This window comes from Chiloscyllium plagiosum, unplaced genomic scaffold (assembly GCF_037043375.1).
Source record: "Chiloscyllium plagiosum isolate Xiang-an unplaced genomic scaffold, Cpla_swu_hap1 HiC_scaffold_24, whole genome shotgun sequence".
NCBI lineage: Eukaryota > Metazoa > Chordata > Chondrichthyes > Orectolobiformes > Hemiscylliidae > Chiloscyllium > Chiloscyllium plagiosum.
The window spans coordinates 8,528,001-8,549,291 of NW_028270162.1; the positions used below are offsets into that span (position 1 = coordinate 8,528,001).

General features: G+C 39.2%; 1 protein-coding gene across 3 annotated transcripts in view; it reads left to right on the forward strand.

The window, feature by feature from the left end:
* Positions 1-21,291, forward strand: part of golga3 (golgin A3) — a 77,362-nt gene that overhangs the window by 19,455 nt on the left and 36,616 nt on the right. Inside the window, exons 3-5 of one of the 3 annotated variants that reach the window (XM_043715436.2) lie at positions 9,547-9,936; positions 15,915-16,027; positions 18,498-19,174. In XM_043715436.2, the coding sequence (XP_043571371.2) occupies positions 9,547-9,936; positions 15,915-16,027; positions 18,498-19,174 (1,180 nt within the window). The remainder of the gene's footprint in view (positions 1-9,546; positions 9,937-15,914; positions 16,028-18,497; positions 19,175-21,291) is intronic. The other 2 variants (XM_043715439.2, XM_043715440.2) reach the window with 2 other exon arrangements.

A 21,291-nucleotide genomic window follows, 5' to 3' on the forward strand; every position in this document is an offset into this window, starting at 1 on the left:
AGTAAGTAGGCAGATATTACACCTTCTGCGATTGCATGGAAAAGTGACATGCAGATGTTGGGACGTATTAGTAATGGAGGAGGAGCAGACCAGGGTGTCCGGGAGGGAGCGATCCTTGGAATGTTGACAAAGAAGGGGAGGGGAATGAGAGTCTGGTCCTGGCATTGGAGATGAGAGACTGAGGCTTGGAAACTTTTGGATTCCCTTCCTTTATAGACAGACAGGTTTTAGATCCAGATTTTTATTGAATTTAGATTTCACTAGCTGCCACAGTGGAATTCAAACCTACTGGGATTCTGGATTGCTGGTCCAGAGGCACTACACCACTCTGTCCCATTTATCTTTAATTTTTCTTTTTCAAAAGTGAAATCTCCTACGAGCCATTCTTCAACCAAGTTTTTGATGACTGCTTCCACTTTCTTGAATCTTATCTCATTGTTCTATTTTCCTTATGTTTTTCTGTATTTGGGCATTAGTTATGTTCAAGTGTTATATAGTAGCATGTTGTAAAGGTAATGTTGATATTTATTTCATGTGTATGTTTGTTTTGATTTATTTTCCTTTTTCTGTTCAGATTGAAAAATTGCTTCTGTCAGCAGGTAGGGTTGGAATGAAAAATGAAGGTTAAGTTTGAAATATGCTGAAAATCAATGCAAGGTGAAGCTATTGATTGCTAGTAAAAAAGAAAGTTTGAATTTGTAGTACTTTTCTATTTTTTTTATATTTGGTGCTACCCCTGAGAAGAACATAAGAACTAGGAGCAGGAGTAGGCTGTCCAGCCCATCAAGCCTACTCTGTCACTCAACAAGATCATGGACTCAACTCCATTTACCCAGACTCTCACCGTATCCCTTAATTCCTTTATTTTTCAAAAACAATCTACTTTAGCTTTAAAAACGTTTACTGAAGTAGCGTCAAATACTTCTTTGTGCAAAAATTCCATAGATTAGTAACCCTCTGGGTGAAGAAGTTCATTCTCAATTCAGTCCTAAATCTGCTCCCTCTAATCTTAAGGCTGTGCCCTCTTGTCCTAGCTTCACCTACCAGTGGAAACATCCTATCATCTTCTTTTTCATCGATTATCTTTGTAATTTTATATGTTTCTATAAGATTCCCCCCCCCCCCCCCATTCTTATGAATTTCAATGAATATATTCCCAATCTACTCAGTCTGTGCTCATAAGTCAGTCTACTCAGTCTGTCCTCAACTCCAGAATCAACCTAGAGAAGCTTCTCTTCACCCTCTCCAGTGCTAGTACGTCCTTTCTCGGGTAAGGAAACAAAAACTGCACACAATACTCCAGGTGTGGCCTCACCAGCACCTTATACATTATCTCTGTGCTTTTAAACTCAACCCCTTTAGCAATGAAGGACAAAATTCCATTTGCCTTCCTAATTGTTGTACCTACAGACCAATCCTCTGGTGATTCATGCACGAGGACACTCGGGTCCCTCTGCATAGCAGCATGCTATAATCTTTTACCATTCAAGTAATAATCTTTTTACTGTTACTTCTACTAAAATGTGTGCTTTCATTTTATTAACACTGTATTCCATCTGCCAGACCTTTGCCCACTCATTCAATGTATGTATCTTCCTCTGCAAAGTTTCACAATCCTCTGCACTTTTTGGTCTGCCATTCATCTTCGTGTCATCTGCCAACTTTGATACCATACACGATTCGATAGCCTGCCTTATTTCCATGACAGTACACCTAACTCCAAATCATCTATATAAATTGTAAATTACAGTCCAAACACACATCCCTGAGGATTTGCCAGCCAAATAGCACTCATTTATCCCCGCCCTTTGCTTCCTGTTAGTCAACCAATCCCCTATCCACCCTAATACTGCAGCAGCCTCATGTGTGGCACCTTGTCTAAGGTCTTTTGGAAACCTAGGTACGTCACATCCACTGGGTCCCCGTTGTCCACCTTGCTTGAAATGTCTTCATAGAATTCCAAAAGATTTGTCAAGCATGACCTGCCCTTCATGAACCCATGCTGTATCTGTCCAACGGGACAATTTCTTTAGAGATGCCTTGCTATTTCTTCCTTGATAATAGACTCGAGCATCATCCCCCCTACAGGGGTTAAGCTAACTGGTCTATAATTCCCCATCTTTTGTCTACCTCCCTTTTTAAACAGTGGCGTCACATTTGCTGTTTTCTAATCTGGGTCTGCCTCGAGTCCAGTGAATTTTGGAAAATTACTGCCAGTGCACCTGCTATTTCTCCTTCCATCTCCTTTAGTACCTTTTGGATGCATTCCATCAGGGCTAGGAAACTTATCTATCCTTAGCTCTATTAGCTTGCCCAACACTAGCTCTTCTGTAATAATGATTATTTCCAGGTCCTCACCATCTTCGTCACTTACTGGCATGCTAGTAGTATCCTCCACTGGGAAGTCTGATAGAAAATACCTGTTCAATGCCTCGGCCATTTCATAATATCCCATAACTAAATGACCCTTCTCATCCTCTAAAGGACCAGTGTACACTTTAGCCACTTTTTTTTCCATAGAAACCTTTGCTATCTGTCTTTATATTCTGTGCTAGTTTTTTTCTCCTACTCTCTCTCTTTTCTTTATACCTCTTTATTGGCTTTCTGTTCACCTTTAAAGTTTTCCCATTCTTCTAGTTACATGCTGTTTTTGGCTACTTTGTATACCTTTGCTTTCAATTTGATAGCCTGCCTTATTTCCTGAGACACCCGTGACAGATTATCCCTCTTCTTACAGTCCTTCCTTTTCACTGGAATATACTTTTGCTGAGCACTTTGGAAAATTTCTTTGAAAGTCCTTCACTGCTCGTCAACTGGCCCACCATAAAATCTTTGTTTCATGTCTACTTTAGCCAAGTCCTCCCTCATTCTACTGTAGTCCCCCTTGTTCAAGCACAGGACCCTGGAATTTGATTTTATTTTCACTCTGAGTGGCCTTAGTTGATAGGAAAAGTCATTCTTGGTGAAGACAAGTAAGACACGCAATTTGAAGAACTTCAAGGCAAATATTTGTGGCCAGGCCAATCAAATCGTGTAGCAGTTGACATTTGACTGCCCAACCCTAATTGTTTACGTATGCACCAGTGTGTCAGCTGCCTATCTAGAGGGAAGCAGTATTGAATCATAGCATTATACAGTACAGAAGCTTAGATTTAGGTGCCATTCTTTAAATGGATTCATCAAACAGGTGCAGGCGGAAAGTAGGCTAACAGTAACGTCAAAGTGCAATTCAATTCATAGAACAGTATTTCAAAAATTACCAACGTATTTTGAAGAAATTAGCTACAATGTATGAGCTTTCAAATCTCATCAACGTTGACTTGTTTCAGATTGATGGAATGCTGCTATATGATATAATATTATTGCAATAACACATTGGAAAGTGTGGAGTAAAAGGTTATTTGACAGGTTTCAAGTGAACAATGTTTTTACATGTATACACAAATTATGATGGGTAATCAAACCTGAAAATCTTGTATCTGAAACAGAGTGATGCAATGCTGCCCCTTTGTGTTCAGCTCCTAGTTTGCATTGGCAAAGTTGTAACCAATTTGAACCAGTCACAGCTACAACAGCTATGATTTTCCCCACCCTAGTACTCTGGAATGCAAAACATGTCTTTGGAGTCATAGGTAATTGAGAGCTGCTAGCTATCAAGTAAAGAAAAAAAATCTGAATTTTTGAATTGGTATGGGGGCCGGACCATAGGTTGCAGTCAGGTTGGTGGTCATTGTCCTAAATAACTGCCTTAAAGATGAACAAATGCAACCACCTTCATGCATCAATTGTCCCACATTCCAGAAACTAGAACACTCCAGTCTGTGTTGCACCTTTTGGAGCTAACATCTTCCTGGCAAGGTGCTTAATCCAAGACCATCCTCCCTCTTTATTGTGCTTCAAAATAGTGCCAAGAATCATTTCCACCCAGAGATGGAATTATTTTCAATTTCCTGGCCAATATTTATTCCTCATCAAATGTATTTGTGATTATAATAGCAATGCTGTTTGTGAAACTTTGAAATTCGGTTGTCCGGTTTCTGACATTCCAACAGCAACTGTGGAAATCCTTCATTATGCATAAAGAACTTTGGGATGTCATGCCCTATACAAGTCCAACATTACTGTTTTCATTATAAGTGACTTAAAGCTTTCTCTGAACAATTTTCCAAAGGGAAAATATCCAAAGCCTTTTTTTTTTTTAACTTGTTCACTGGATTTCTGTGATATTGGCAGGTTGAAATAATTGTGTATGTTGAATTACTCCGTGCTAAGCAGCCCAACACCACTACATTCTAAGAGACGTTGCTGATAAAGGGCTTATGCCTGAAACGTCAGCTCTCCTGCTTGGATGCTGCCTGACCTGCTGTGCTTTTCCAGTGCCATACTTCTTGACACTGAGAAGAGACAGCATGGTTTTGTGAAAGGGAAATAGTGTTTAACCACTTTTTTGGAATTCTTTGAAGTATTCTATGGGGAAAGAGGGGCCTCATTGATGTACTGCACTTGGATTTCCATTTGACAAGATTCCACATCAAATGTTATCCTGCAAATTAGGAGCTTGTGGTGTAGGTGATAAACATCAGCATGGATGGAAGTTTGGTTGGCAGAAATTAGGAACACTGTATAAATGGTCATTTGCAGGATTTGATAAGTGGAGTTCCTAGAAGTGTCTATGCTGAGTCCTCCACTTTAAAAAAATTCCCAGTGACTTATATATGAGGATTGAAGACATGATGGCTAAATTTGCAGATGATGCAAAGATAAGTAGAAAAGTACATTGTGAAGACAACAAGGATGCAAAAGAATATAGATTTAGTGAGTCAAAAATCTGACAATATAATGTGAATTTGTTCATTTGGCAGGAAGAATGAAGTATTCTATAAATGACAAATGAATGCAGTATTCTGAGGTGCACAGGTATTGAGATGTTCTCGTACCTGAGACACACAAAGTTAGTATGCAGGTACAGCAAGTGATCAAGCAGTCTAATGGAATGCTATTCTTTATTTGAAAGGTTTTGAACATACAAATAAGGATGTTAGGCTTCAGCTAATTAGGAGCATTGGAGAGACCGCAACTCAAATGCTGCGTGTAGTTTTAGTCTCTCTATTTGAGGAAGGAATATGTTGGAGGTGGTTAAGAGGAGATTTTAATACATTGATAAATAGAATGAGTGGGTTGTTTCCATTGAAGTTTAGAGTGGATGATTCAGTTCAAATATGTAAGTCATTGAATATTTTTAAAGCGAATGTAGGTAGATTCTGGTCAGCAAGGGGAATCAAAGGTTATCAGGGAAGTTGGGAATGTGGAATTCAGAACACAAACAGATCCACTATGATTTTATTGAATAGTAGTGCAAACTTGAATGGCTGAATGGCCTACTTTTCCATATGTTTGTATGTCATAATCCATGTGGTAAATCCTTTGAACCAGTTAATTATAACTGACTGGCTTCCTGGCTTGTTTTAAGTGATGTTAATTTGTCAATCATGTAGTCACTAGAGTCCCCAATAGAAGTCATGGACTTCCCTCCCTGAAGGATATTAGTGAGTCAGCTGGGTTGCAGTGAGTCTCTGGAAAGATTCATGATTGTGTCTGTAACATTGTCATAAATTATTATATTTTTGAAATTGAATTCACAGATTGCTGTTTTTGGATTTAACCTTTATGAACTTTAGGTAGCTATAACTATTATCCTGCCAAAGCAAAATAAAATATAAGCTTGCGTAATATGCAACTTTAACGATTGCATTCAGTGGAGGTTATTCACCAAGCAAGTTAGGAAATATTGGAAAAATGGAAATTTGGGAAGCATTTTCATTTAAAATATTTTACAGGATGTAGGCAGCTCTGCCCATGCCAGCATTTAATGGCCATCCCTAATTGTCAAGGACAGTTAAGAGTCATCCACTTTTCTGTGGGTCTGGAGTCACATATGTTAGACAACCAAATAGGTTTTTCTGACAGTCGGCAATGGTTTTGCAGTCATCGTTTCAATCTGGACTTTTACTGAATTCAAATCCATCTGCAATGGTGCGATCTGAGCCCAAGTCCCAAAACATTACCTGAGTTTCTAGGTTAGTAGTCTGGTGATAATACCATTAGTCCATTTTGTTGTGAAACCCAGTTTTACAAAATAGTTTTTATACAGATTGGTAAAAGGTAGAAGTCATTTGTTTGATTGGATATAATACCATCTATAAGATGTACTGCAACAATTTGCCAACGCTACTTGGACAGCATCTTCCGATCTCATGACCTCTATCACCTAGAGGGATGAGGTAGCTGATGTTTGGGAATCCCACTACCTACAGCTTCCTTTCCAAGCCACTCTCAGTCCTGACATGGAACTGTACCATTGATTTAGTGTTGCTCAGTCAAAATCCTGGAATTCTTTCGAAACAGCACTGTGGGTGTCCTGCACTATATGAACTTTAACAGTTAAAGGTGGCTACTCCTCACCAAATTCTTCAGGGCACTTTGGAATGGGCAACAAATGCTGGCTTCAGTAACCATGCTTGCATCCTGTTATGACACTGGGTAAACCCTCCTGCTTAATTGAAAGCAGCAATACAGAAAAGATGTGTCCCGTGCAGTAATCTGTGAAAATTCAAAAGGCCAAGAACTATTTTTAAAGTAAAAATTACCAATTTTATTTCTTAAAATAGAGAATAATTAACTAACAACTATATTTACTTCCTCTAACCTATCTTTTCCCTCCCTCTTCCAAATACTAGTCTGATAAAACTCCCAATTAAGATGTCCAAAACTTCTTATCTCAAAACCAAACAGCTTTTGATTCTCTTCTGTATTCATGTCATCTTTTCTTCTTGGGGATTCTGCTTCACAGGTTTCTGATCGATAAAGGTACTTTTTAAAGAGCTATTTTTCAGACAGTCTTTACATGTTGGTAGCTTGGCAGTTCTCTTCTCAACTGTTCAATTTTCCCTGGTCTTGTACCCCCAAAGCATCAGATTGTCATTGGCATTTAAGATTGTCGATATACTAAATCCAAACTGGATTGGAGTTTGGTATTTTTTTGGGGTATAATTTAAACTGATTGACCTAATTCAAATCTGTTTTGTCATTTCCAAGCAACCAGCTAATCGAGTTGTTCAACCAAATATTATTTTAGTTATTTTCAGAACACTTGGTTTTGTAAGGTAGTTCTGTTGCTTTTAACTCTGTTAAAGGTACAGTCCACACCCGCCTCTTCCTAACAATCCCAAGGACAAATGAGGAGGGTAATGTTTTAAGGCCTCTTCTATTGATTAAACATGACATATTCAATATTAGTTTGAAGGAAAACTGCTTTCTACTGATGTATATGTTGGCATTTTTATTCTTGGTATCTAATATTAAAGAAAAATAACTTGTCTTTTTGATGGATCGCCTGAAAATGCAAGCAAGCCACTCTAACACGACACTAGTTTATGCAGAGGTTTTATGCCATAGGTACCTCCTGATATTTTCTGCCTGCAGCTCATTATTGTGGATACTTTTTTTTTCCTTTTGATCATTGATTTTGTTCCAGTTGTTTGGCTTGGCTGTTATAGATATCTAAGTAAAATTCATTAACTTGGTTCATATGTTAACTTTATTTTTTCTTTAAGATGTACCAGCTAATAGGATAATCTGAAATACAATAATTGTAAACCTGACTGAAGCCATCATTGTGTGTTGAAGTCATTTTGTAGCATATAAAATTGATATACCAGCCAGTTTCATTCTCCTTGGAAGTCTTTGTTTATTAAATTAACACATGCAAAGCAATTATTATCAGTGACACTACTTATTGGCATGGAAGTTGTGCTGTTATTGTATCTAGAATGCTTGGAACAGAAAGGGAAAAGTGGGTCGGTGTTTTCATACCAAAGTTGGAGAGCTTTGTTAACATAACTGTCACTTGTGATAACTACTTGCACAGATTGAGGTTACACCAAGTTGGTCTTATTGTAACGAAGTTGAGCTTGTTTTGAATGTTACTTTGGTAATGATGTGTCTGACATTATGAATGATTCCTAGGAGAAAGTGAGGACTGCAGATGCTGGAGATCAGAGCTGAAAATGTGTTGCTGGAAAAGCGCAGCAGGTCAGGCAGCATCCAAGGAGCAGGAGAATCGACGTTTTGGACATGAGCCCTTCTTCTCCTGAAGAAGGGCTCATGCCCGAAACATCGATTCGCCTGCTTCTTGGATGCTGCCTGACCTGCTGCGCTTTTCCAGCAACACATTTTCAGCTATGAATGATTGCTGCTCATCTCAGCTGAAAATGTATAAAGTAAGTTTGTGCCAAGAGTATCCAGTAGCTTCAGAAACAAACTGGTTGACACAAAAAGTGAACAATCTGGTGGTATTTTTCTTGTCCACAAGTTCATAGTTTTTTTTATATTTGTTTATGGAATGTGGGTCAGCATTTATCATCCATTGTTAATTGTCCTGGAGAAGGTGGTGGTGATCTGCCTTTCTCAACTGCTGCAGTACTTGGGGTGTCGGTGTATCCATAGTGCTGTTCTGAAAGGAGTTCAAGGATTTTGATTCAGCAGCGATGAAGGGACAGCAACATATTCCAAGTCTGAATAGTGCAGACTTGGAGGGGAACGTAGAATTGGTATATAAAAATCAAAAGAACTGTGGGTGCTGTAAATTAAACAGAAGTTGCTGGAAAAGCTCAGCAGGTCTGGCAGCATCTATGCAGAGAAATCAGAGTTGACATTTTGGCTCCAGTGACCCTTCCTCAGAGCTGGACCAGAAATGTTAACTCTGATTTCTCTTCACCAATGCTGTTAGACCTGCTGAGCTTTTCCAGCAACTTCTGGTTTTGTTTCTGACATACAAATGGTGTCGAGTCCATGCATCTGCTGCCTTTTTCTTTTTGGGTAGTGGAAGTTGTTGTTTTGGGATGATGTTACTTCGATTGAACTTTAAAGAACGTTATCCTGATTTTTAGAATGTGAATGGTGCTTCTCAAAAGAGAATGGCAACTTTTGTGCTTTATTGTCAGTTCATAATACTGAACAATTTTGATTTAGATCTGAATCCTGGTAGCATTACAGTATATAGTTCTGGACTTGTTTTTTTTTTATGTACAGAAAGATAAGCTTTTTACTTCTCCTGGCACTGAAAGTCCACATCTCTTTTTGTAAAAGAAAGTTGAAAAGAAATGAAAGCTATGACATAATGTTGAGCTACTATAAAATAGATGTAAATTGGAAAATTACCAGTGATACTAAGCAAGCAATGGTTTTATGCTTTGATGCTTTCTACCCAGTGTGTGCAGATGAGCGTTTTGAGACAAAATAAAAGTATTTGTTCCAAGACTTTGCCTGCTTTCTGTTTTCTCAATTTCCTTCCCCAAATTCACTCCCCACTTCTTTCCCCCCCCATCTAAAATATCAAATCATTGAATTTTTTTTTTAAAAAAAAGGCCACAAGCTTGCTAATGGTGAGAAGACTAGTGGGAAAAATAAGTTGAGCTTCACTTTTCAGTTGGTGTTAAGTGTAGAATAGGATGGTACTAGTTGCTAACTGTGCTTCATTTTTCATAGGTACCTATGTGAACAGTACTGATAAGGTGCCAAGCATTGGAGCAGCTATGGACGCCAGCAGTATCTCAGGCAAACATGAGGGCGAGATCCAGCAACTGTGTGCTTCCAGTGGTAAAGGTGCTGATGGTGAAGGAGACGGTTGTCAGAATGGATCCAAGTCCGTTTACAGGTCCACTGGGCCTTCTGACATTCCCCAAGCAGTCTCTACCTCACCAGAAAGTCAGCCACCAATGTGCAGATCTGATGAGTGCACACAGCCTTCCCCAGGTGTGGATGGTTTCCATGACAACTTAAAGAGTCCTCAGGCAGCTAAATCTGAGATGCTTGTTCAAAAATGTGAAGCTTTGCAGTCGCTCATTATAAGTCTTCCTATGCAAGAAACCGATTTGTGTAAGCATTTATTTATAGAGGTGGCTCTTCCACCCTCCTTCCTCCTCTTTTGAACTTTACTCTCTGCCAAATTTTGGCATGCTTTTAAAGCTTGCTTGATCGAGCTGGCAACTCCATGTGCTGTCTCTTTCTTTGCATGTGCTACCATAGAAATCTCTTTTTAGGAATGGCATTCATGTTTTAAGCTGGGAGTTTTTCATACCTCCTGTCACAAGATACTTCTCTGCATCTGTACAAATAGCAGAATTGACTTCCATGAATGATTTTGGAAATTGTCACCACAATAGAGCTAATGGCAGTAGCAGAGGTGAGATGAAGCCATTATAGCAAATGAGTACATTGATTCTGTATTTAAGTCAATTTAACAGAGAGTCAATGCAGGTTGGTGAGATAAGGGGGTACATGAGGTTTAATGCAGCTGTAGATAGCAAAGTTTTAGACAAGTTGAAATTTGTTTCAATTTGTTGTGTAGCAGCTGCTATGATTCAGTATAATGCAATTTTCAACTTTTGTTCTACAATCCTGTAGAAACCTTTTGCGTTACACATTAAATGTGTTCCTTTAATATAATGAAATGCAACAAAATCAAAATTACCTGTTTTTCCAGATTCTTTATTTATCCACTTAGTAGGTTGCTGTTGGACCAGATTTGGTGTGGATCCTCTCTGATGTCTCTTCCTTGGCAGATTTTTAAAATAACCAGATGATGTGAGGCCAGTATTTAACACTACAGCAATATAAATATTGCATTATAAGAATCTGTTTTTTAAAAATGCATCATAGATGACAAATTTTTAAATCCGCTTTCCAATAGTTGTTGCAGTGCACCTTGACTGCATTCTTAAAGCAAATGGTGACAAAGTAGCAAGCCGCATCAATTATAGCGTGGCCAATTCAGGCACGTTAACTCAACCTTTTTGTTACTTTTATAGTGTGTATTTTATAAGACAACATTGACAACTTTTTCTGTTTGTGCAGTTTTGGATGATATTCCTTGCTGTTGGAGAATGGGCAAAGTTGGAAGATCAGTCCAAGCTTGTAGTAACCACTTCATTGTTTTACAGGATAGTGTTGATGTGAGCTCTGTACGAGTTGCAGCCCCCGTGAGAATTTTCGTTTAAGGAATTAGAAGGAGCAAATAGAGTTCTACAAGAAATATTGTAGTTGGTCTGTTTTAATTTTCTGGAATTTAGTTGGTTGTAAAACACAAACTAAGCCCAGCTTTGTGTAACATTGTATGCTGCTGCTCTAAAACTCCAATGCCTTTGATTTATTTTTGTTTGCAATGTTTTTCAGCTTTGTGTTTCTTGTTTGTATGTCTATACCATGAGCCACATAGTTTGTATTAATGAAAATGTTTTGAATCCAGATATGAGGTATCTATATTTACTGAATTTGGTCATTATGAGAGTTCAAATTCTTAGTACTTTGAGTTTGATATCAATTCCTGTTTGTTACAATTGCAGCTAAAGATTGAAATTATTTCCCTGCCAAAATCAGCTTGTTGATTGTGCAGTGTTTACGGTCTCCTGTTTAGTGATCCATCTGCACAGCAGAGAAAAACAAAATCCCAATCTTATTCCCTCACTATGAAGCCATTTGCCCAGACCTTCAATTAAGCTACTATGTTGGTGGATCTGTGGTGAGGTTGACACTGTGAGAAGTTGTGTAACCCCAGTCAGCTCTTTGGTTTGATGGAGATTAGCTGTAGCAGGGCTTTGAGAACTCAGATGTTAGTATGCTGACATTCAGGCTGTTGCTAGTTTGAAATGAGAAGTAATTTTTTTTTGTTTACAAAGTCACCAGGCCTATGCAATTTATTTTGTCATTGGACTTACTGACCTATTAAATTTAAATGTACATTCATGGTTGATATCGCTGGGTATGTGTGACATTTAAATCGTTGGTATAATGTGATGTTATATCATCCTTTCGATAGATTAAGGAGCTATAATGCCTTCACAGTTTCCAACAGGTCTGTTTCTGCTGCGGAATGAGTTCTGCTTCAGCTACGTTGGCTCCCTATTGTGAGACATTTATACAGGTGAAGGTTTGTGCAGATAGCTGCTATTGTTCAGCAAGTGTCCTGAGGGTTATTACAGCCGAATCCACCTTTTTTCCTCACTTGATGTCCACAAATGTCAATCAATCAGGATTTACTAAATTCATTTTAAATGTCTCATTTTTCTTCAATCCCATCACCAACCTCTGCCAGCATCTGAAGAAATATTATGGTGTTGAGCCCAATGGTATCTTTTTGCCTCTTGCTATGAATTGTGAGCTAACTCAACACCAGCTGAAGATTGATCTGAGGCCGTTCTGATCCTGTAGCTTAGTCTTACAACACAGAAATCGATCCTTCAGTCCAACCAGTCCATGCTGAACATAACCCCAAACTAAACCAGCCCCACCTGCCTCCAAACCTTTTTCCATCCACATATCTATCCAAATGTATTTTAAACATTTGTAATTGTATCCACATCCACCACTTCCTAAGGAAGTTCATTTCACACGCGAACTACCCTCTCTATTTAAAAGTCCAATTGGTGTCTCCTGTCTTTTTTTTTTTAAATCTCTCTCCTCTTATCATAAAAATGTGCCCCTTAGTCTCAAAAACACCTGCCTGAGAGAAAAGATAACCACCATTAACTCTATCTATACCTCTCATTTATTTTATAAACTTCTTTCAAGTCACCTTTCAACCTCTGATGCACCAGTGTTTTACAACCAACTAAATTCAAGAAAATTAAAACAGACCAACTACAATATTTCTTGTAGAACTCTATTTGCTCCTTCTAATTCCTTAAATGAAAATTCTCACGGGGGCTGCAACTCGTACAGAGCTCACATCAACACTATCCTGTAAAACAATGAAGTGGTTAGTAGCTCGGCCCATCCAGCCTTTCTTTATAATTCAAAACTTGCATGCCCGGCAACATCTTGGTAAACCTCTTCTGAACCCTCTCCAGCTTGATAATACCCTTTTTGTATAACTGGGTGACCAGAACTAGACACAGTAATCCAAAAGAGGCGCCTGTACAATTTCAATATGACTTCCCAACTCCAATAATCAAAGGACTGAGCAATGAAGACCAGCATGCTAAATGCCTTTGTGACAAAAACGTCAAAGAATTATGTATCTGCATGCCTAGGTCCTTTTGTTCTACAACATTACCCAAGGAGAAAGTGAGGTCTGCAGATGCTGGAGATCAAAGTTGAAACTTTATTGCTGGAACAGCACAGCAGGTCAGGCAGCATCCAGGGAACAGGAGATTCGACGTTTCGGGCACAGGCCCTTCTTCAGGAACATTACCCAAGGCCCTACCATTAATTGTAAAATCCCTAAACTTGTTTGTTGTACCAAAATGTAATACCTCACATTTTATCCAGATTGAACTCCACCTTGTTTTTTTTTCAACTCATTGACCTATTTGATCAAGATCCCTTTTGCAGTCTTAGAAAACCTTCTTCACTGTCTACTATGCCACCAATTTTGTTGTCGTCCACAAACTTACTAACCATGCCTTCTATATTCTCATAGAAATCATTCATTTAAATGAGAAACAAAAGAGGAAGTGAACCAATCCCTATGGAACAACGCTGGTTATAGGCCTCCAGTTTGAAAAGTAGCCCTCCACCGTCGCACTGTATTGCCTGTTGAAAAGCCAATTATGTATCCAATTGGCAAGCTCACCCTGAATCTCATATGATCTAACTTTACTAATTAGTCTACCATGTGGAACTTTGTCAAACGCTTTACTAAAATCCAAATAAACAAAGTCTTCTGCTCTGCCATCATCAATCTTTTTAGTAATGTCCTCAAAGCATTCAGTCAAGTTTGAGAGACATGATTTCCCTCGCACTAATCAATTTTTGCCTCTCTAAACATCCATAAATCCTATCTTTTATAATTATCTCCAACAAGTCACTCACGACCAAAGTTAGACTCACTGGCCTGTAGTTGCCCTGTTTCTCCGTACAAACTTTCTCAAACAAAGATACAACATTAGCCACCCTCCAATCATCAGGCACCCTACCTGTATTCATAAATGATGCAAATATTCCTGCAAGGAGTCTCGCAGGAAGACAGCTTGCCATTACTGGAATCTCAATTGCATTTTTCTTGGCTTCTGTTAACTTTTACTTTCAGATGTTACCAAGTCACTGACCACCTATAACTGTAAGAGTCAATGTGCTGTGTGTGTGAATCTTGAGCTACTTAGTGCACAGATTTCCATGTGGACCAGGATTTGGGGTACAGTACTGGTAGTAATTGTGGTTCTGGACTGATAACTCAGAGGTTGTAAATTCAAATCTCATCACAGCAAACGGAAATTTTAAATTGTGGGCTAATAGAAAAGTAACAAATAGCCATAGAAGTATTCCACCCACATCTGTCAGAAAATGGCTTGGAGAGGGTGGACGCTAGGAAATTGTTTCCGTTAGGCGAGGAGACTAGGACCCGTGGACACAGCCTTAGAATTAGAGGGGGTAAATTCAGAACAGAAATGCGGAGACATTTCTTCAGCCAGAGAGTGGTGGGCCTGTGGAATTCATTGTCACAGAGTGCAGTGGAGGCTGGGACGCTAAATATCTTCAAGGCAGAAATTGATAAATTCTTGATGTCACAAGGAATTAAGGGCTACGGGGAGAATGCAGGTAAGTGGAGTTGAAATGCCCATCAGCCATGATTGAATGGCGGAGTGGACCCGATAGGCCGAAAGGCCTTACTTCCGCTCCTATATCTTATGGTAAAATAAAATCTCCTACTCCTTACCTGATTTTGGCTTGCATGTCACCACAAACTCTCAAGATATGCTCATCTCTTGGTAAAAATTGCCCAGCAAATCACTAGTAGATCTCTCAGGTCATCTAGATAGAGATTGCGAATGCAACCGTGCCACATTGCACTGTCTGAATTTTTTTTTTATTTCTGATTTACAGGTTGGTTCTTGCAATATGTAGGTAACATAGATTCTATAAAAATGTATTAAATAAAATGCAGTGAGATTTTGTCTAGTTATATAACCGATCTTTTCAGAGCTATCTCAATATAACCATAGCACTTTTTGCAATTTGCTTTTAGTAGTGAATTTCTGTACATTCCAATTGTTTATACAGTTAATTTACTGAGCTGCCACACTAAGCGAGTCTCTATTCATTTTCATCTGACTCTCATCGCCTACCCCTCTAATGGAAGAAGGATACAAAGCAAGTTATTACTTGGAGGTATTCAATATGGTCTTAAGAAAAGTAAACAAATTCTGACCAGATTGTGCAACCTGAAACATTGGTAAGGTTTAGATTCTGGTATTTTTGTGTGACTTTCTTCTTTTGATGAGACCGGATTGAATAAAGGTATTCAAAATCATGAAGGTTTTTGATAAACTAAATGAGAAGAAACAGTTTCCAATGATGAGTCTACAGATACTCAAATCTGTGATGACTGGCTTTTGTTTTTCAGCAAAAGCACCTGATATATGAGGGGGCAACATATTTTATTTTTAATGCAGTGGGTTGTGATGATGTGGAATATATTGCCTGAAATGGCAGTAAAAGCCAACCCAGTTATAATCTTTTAAAAAAGATAAAAACATTATCATAATTAAAGGAAAGAGAATTTAACAAGTGAAAGGAGTATTTCATATATGACCTAGTTTAACTGAGGCTGCTTGTCTGTGCAAAAGTGGAGATTATGTCTAGTTTGAGAATTGAGGTGACCATGGCAATGTGCAAGTCTTGAAAAGATGAAGTGGAAAGTATTTATGAATATTTCAGGTGAAGGGTTTTTTTTTTTTGAAAAAAAAAGTTGAAGCTTTAGCAAACGAAACCTATAAACAGTCTAGACATTTTTCTAACTAAACAACGTTGAGAGTAAATTTTGCTATAATTTTAATTGTAATTCTGCTTGTTTGCATTATAAGTAGATTTAAGAGTTATATAGGTGGTTTGAATTTATGATTTTGTTTTGAAATCAGGTACTGTGGATCCTCCTTTGAAAGAACAGAATGAAGAACAGATACGCTCACAGGCTCAACGACGTCTTGAAGAGCAGCTTAAGCAGTACAGAGTGCAAAGACAACAGCAGAGAGTAAGTGTGCTGGAATAAAACTGGTAGGAGAGGGGCAAGAGATACGGCTGATCTTTATTTCTACTTCATTTGCGACCCTACACAACTTATAATTAATCAATGTCAACTTGGCTCAGCAGTGAAGGTGAAAGATTGTGTGCATTCAAGTCCCATTTTAGGATTTGAGTGCAGTCTAAGCTGATATTTGCGATGCAGGTCAGAAGTTGTTACGTTGGTGTCAGGTGAGACATTAATCAAAGGTGCCATCTGTGTCTTTCAGTGGACGTAGCAAGTCAGAGGTTCATGCAGGCTCTGTCGCTGATATTAGGGTAGAAGGAAGCATGGATGCTAGGGTTTGAAAATTGAGGCTTCAGTTAGGCTAAGGAGAAAACTAATCAAGTATTATAGGGTAAAATAAATTGATAAGTGAGGCCAGGAAGAAGACTTGAACTCATTTAACCATATAGAACTTAGTAAATAATGAAAGAAAGTTCTTTTGTTGTTCTGGTTACAATGGCTGTTAAATATGAGCATATATAATTGGAGCAGAAATAGCCCACTCTGCCCAAAAACTTGATGTGCCATTCAATAAGATTGACTAAATGATTTGGCTGTGTTTTTAATTCCACATGCCTATCTATTTGGAAAGGCAAGCACTGATTAGGGATAGTCAGCATGGCTTTGTGCATGGGAAATAATGTCTCTCAAACTTGATTGAGTTTTTTGAGGAAGTAACAAAGAGGATTGAGGGCAGAGTGGTAGATGTGATCCATATGGACTTCAGTAAGGCGTTCAACAAGGTTCCCCATGTGAGACTGATTAGCGAGGCTACGTCTCACGGAATACAGGGAGAATTATCCATTTTGGATACAGAACTGGCTCAAAGGTAGAAGACAGAGGGTGGTGGTGGAGGGTTGTTTTTCAGATTGGAGGCCTGTGACCAGTGGAGTGCCACAAGGATCGGTGCTGGGTCCTCTACTTTTTGTCATTCACATAAATGATCTGGATGCGAGCATAAGAGGTACAGTTAGTAAGTTTGCAGATGACACCAAAATTGGAGGTGTAGTGGACAGTGAAGAGGGTTACCTCCGATTACAACAGGATCTTGACCAAATGGGCCAATGGGCTGAGGAGTGGCAGATGGAGTTTAATTCAGATAAATGTAAGGAGCTGCATTTTGGGAACCAAATCTTAGCAGGACTTATACACTTAATGGTAATTGTTGTGGTTCTGTTCGCCGAGCTGGGAATTTGTGTTGCAGACGTTTCGTCCCCTGTCTAGGTGACATCCTCAGTGCTTGCACCGGAGCACCTGAGCTACAAATCTTTTCACAATCTTTGAACTTAATGGTAAGGTCTTAGGGAGTATGGCTGAACAAAGAGACCTTAGTGTGCAGGTTCATAGCTCCTTGAAAGTGGAGTCGCAGGTAGATAGGATAATGAAGAAGGTGTTTGGTATGCTTTCCTTTATTGGTCAGAGTATTGAGTACAGGAGTTGGAAGGTCATGTGGCAGCTGTACAGGACATTGGTTAGGTCACTGTTGGAAAATTGCGTGCAATTCTGGTCTCTTTCCTAGCGGAAAGATGTTGCGAAACTTGAAAGGGTTCAGAAAAGATTTCCAAGGATGTTGCCAGGGTTGGAGGATTTGAGCTATAGGGAGAGGCTGAACAGGCTGGGGCTGTTTTCCCTGGAGCGTCGGAGGCTGAGGGGTGACCTTAGAGGTTTACAAAATTGAGGGGCATGGATAGGGTAAATAAACAAAGTCTTTTCCCTGGGGTCTGGGAGTCCAGAACTAGGGGGCATAGGTTTAGGGTGAGAGGGGACAGATATAAAAGAGACGTATGGGGCAACTTTTTTCATGCAAAGGGTAGTAAATGTATGGAATGAGCTGCCAAAGGAAGTGGTGGAGACTGGTACAATTGCAACATTTAAGAGGCATTTGGGTGGGTGTATGAATAGGAAGGGTTTGGAGGGATATGGGCCGGGTGCTGGCAGGTTGGACTAGATTGGGTTGGGATATCTGGTCGGCATGAATGGGTTGGACCGAAGGGTCTATTTCCATGCTGTACATCTCTATGACTCTACTCTGGATAATCTTAGGGTCTGGTTAGACAAGGGAATCAATCTACCTTGCTTTAAATATTCCATGATTCAACTTCCACTTCCTCTGAGGCAGAGTTCCAGATTTGCAAATTGAGAGAATATTTCTCCTCATCTTTGTCTTATAAGATGAACTGTAATTTTAAAACAGCACTCTCTAGTCTTCACTGATCTACAAGAGGAAATATACTTTCTCCATCCACCTTCAGAATACCATTTAGAATCTTATACATTTTAATCAAGTCACCTCTCGCACTTCCAAATTCCAGTAATGCTACCATTTTACAAGGCAGCAGTGTTTGAAAAGGCTCATTTATGTATTTCACAGAATGGAAACTTGCGTTGTTGAGGAACACCTTTTCAGAACAATGTGTTTACTTTTATCTTTCAGTCCAAGCAATCAAAAAATCGACTCAGCAGTACATTGGACCCAGAGTTGATGTTCCACCCAGAAGTACTTCCAAGAGCCAATACACTCAACTTGACTACGGAGTACTCGTTCCTGAGGACCAGTGTTCCACGAGGACCCAAAGTGGGCAGCCTTGGAATGCCAAATGCTCTTAAAGATGAGAAGACTTTGCGGCATTCAAAAACCAGCAAAATACGATCCCTTGCAGATTATAAAACAGATAGTTCAGAGGCCGGCAGTAGTATTGGGCGGTCTTCCAGTGTGGAAACATTATCCCAGAACAGGACTGGTTCATCCACATCGGTCATATCTGAAATAGGCCTTGCATCAGAAAATGATAAATTGGAGAGTTCATTGCATATTGAAGACAACAACTCTGAGATAGATGGCAGCGATCTGGGTGCGAGGCAAGATGAAAATGAAAGTGATAGTTCTTCTTACAGCAGTATATCTACCACTGGTATTTATGGGACCATGTCCGCGCTGGACAGCAGGCAAAAAAACACATACACTGTTGATGGGCAAGAAATATTATCAAACGATATAGGGCAGTTTCCTTCTATTGGGGAGGTGTTACAGGCTGCGGCAGCAGAGCATCAGAGCGACCATCAGGAAGTGAATGGAGCAGTGCGGAGCCGGAGAGACAGTATTTCCAGCAGGTGATATGCTTAAAGAACTTGACATAGGAATTGTTAAAAGAAAATTCACTATTTTAATATTTTATTGGACACATGCTAGCAAAAAAACTTTTGTTAAGATGACCTGTGAACTCTTAATAGAAACCAAATGTTTAAGGATTGCACTTTGCAATCAGAATCTTTAGAATGATAAAAGACAAAATACCCTTAATGTCGCATCTATTTTATCAAATTGGCTTAATAATGCTTATCGTATATTTATTTGATAAAATGCTGACTATATCAATTTTTTAAAAAAGTGAAGTTCATTGATGTTTAGAGAAGGAGCATAAAATCAGGGAAGACTTGCTAAAATTATACAAGATTCTGGATCAGTGGTGCTGGAAGAGCACAGCAATTCAGGCAGCATCTGACGAGCAGCAAAATCGACGTTTTGGGCAAAAGCTTTTGCTGCTCGTTGGATGCTGCCTGAATTGCTGTGCTCTTCCAGCACCACTGATCCAGAATCTGGTTTCCAGCATCTGCAGTCATTGTTTTTACCTCAATTATACAAAACACGAGTTAGACTGAACCTAGAATAGTGAACCCTTTTGTTCACCTCATCTAATGGTTAGACTGGCAGCAAAAGAAACTGTTCACTAGATAGGTCTGTTTTATGGTGGAATTGTGAAAAGTTGATTAGGCTGGTCCTGTACTCATTAGTATTTTGGAAGAGTGAGAGGTTTTTTTCATTATTCATTGGATGTGGATGTAACTGGCCAGACCAGTATTTATTGCCCATCATAAATTGGCCAGAGGGTTAACCATATTGCTGAGAGTCTGGAGTCACGTGTAAGCCAGGCTATGTAAGGTTGGCAGATCTCCTTCCCTAAAGGGCATTTTCTGACAATAGGCAACAGTTTTATGGCCATCATTTGACTCTTAATCCCAGGTTTTTATTGAATTCAGATTCCAGTATCTGCCATGGTGTGATTTGAACCTGGGTGCCCAGAACTTAATGTGGGTGCCTGAATTAAAATTCTAATGGTAATACAATTAGGCCATCACCTCCCTTAACATGTAGTGACCTTATTGAAACATAAAAGATTCTTATGAGGCTTGACAGGGTGGATTCAGAGAGGGTGTTTCCCCTTGTGGGAGAATCTGAACCCAAGGTCATAATCTCAGACTAAGGGGTTGCCTTAGACAGAAATGAGGAGGAATTTCTTCTTCTAAAGGAAGTGAATTTGGAATTCCTTACCACAGAGCTGTCCAGACTGGGTCGTTAAGTGGACTCAAGACCTGAGATGGGTAGATGTTTAATCGATGAAGGAGCCAGGTATCATGGGGAAAAAGTAGGAAAGTGGAGTTGAGGGTTATCAAGCCAAGATTTCATTGAAAGATGGAGCAGGTTTGATGGGCTGAATGGCCTAATTCTGTTCCTCCCCTTATGGGAATGTCTTTTTTTGGGACTGGCCTTGTTTCCCATTCTAAAAGTTAATTCAAAGTCTAAGGCAAAATAAATAATATATTAATTCTATTCCTTTATTGATTTTAATGTTTATTGCATCAATAATAGCAGGGACAGTAGCATAGTAGTTTTGTTACTTGTCTAGTAATGCAAAGGTCTAAACTATTAACCTAGAGAAACTGGCTTGGCTCCCACCATGTTATCGAAGGAATTGAATAAAATAAAATCACAGCATTTCTATGTCCGATGATCCTGCCACACTAACTATCTGATGAAGGAGCAACGCTCTGAAAGTTTTACTTCCAAATAAACCTGTTGGACCTGGTGTTGTGATTTTTAACCTTGTCCTCCTAGTCCAACACCGGCACTGCCACATCATAAAATATGTTATCATTGTTGGTGTTGAATGTGTATTGCTGGAAAAACACAGCAGGTCAGGCAGCATCCAAGGAGCAGGAGAATTGACGTTTTGGGCCGGAGCCCTTCATCGGGAACGACTAAGGGCTCCGGCCTGAATGACTATCATTATTCGTGACTAGGAAGTTCCTGGATTGTTTTGAAAGCCCAGTGGAATCACTGGATTCCTTTTTAAGGGAGGGCATTTGCTGTTGGTCCTGTCTTAGTGATACTAATGTTCCCATGAGTTAATAAGGTTAAAGCTTTTGAAAATGAAACCATAACTCTTGTT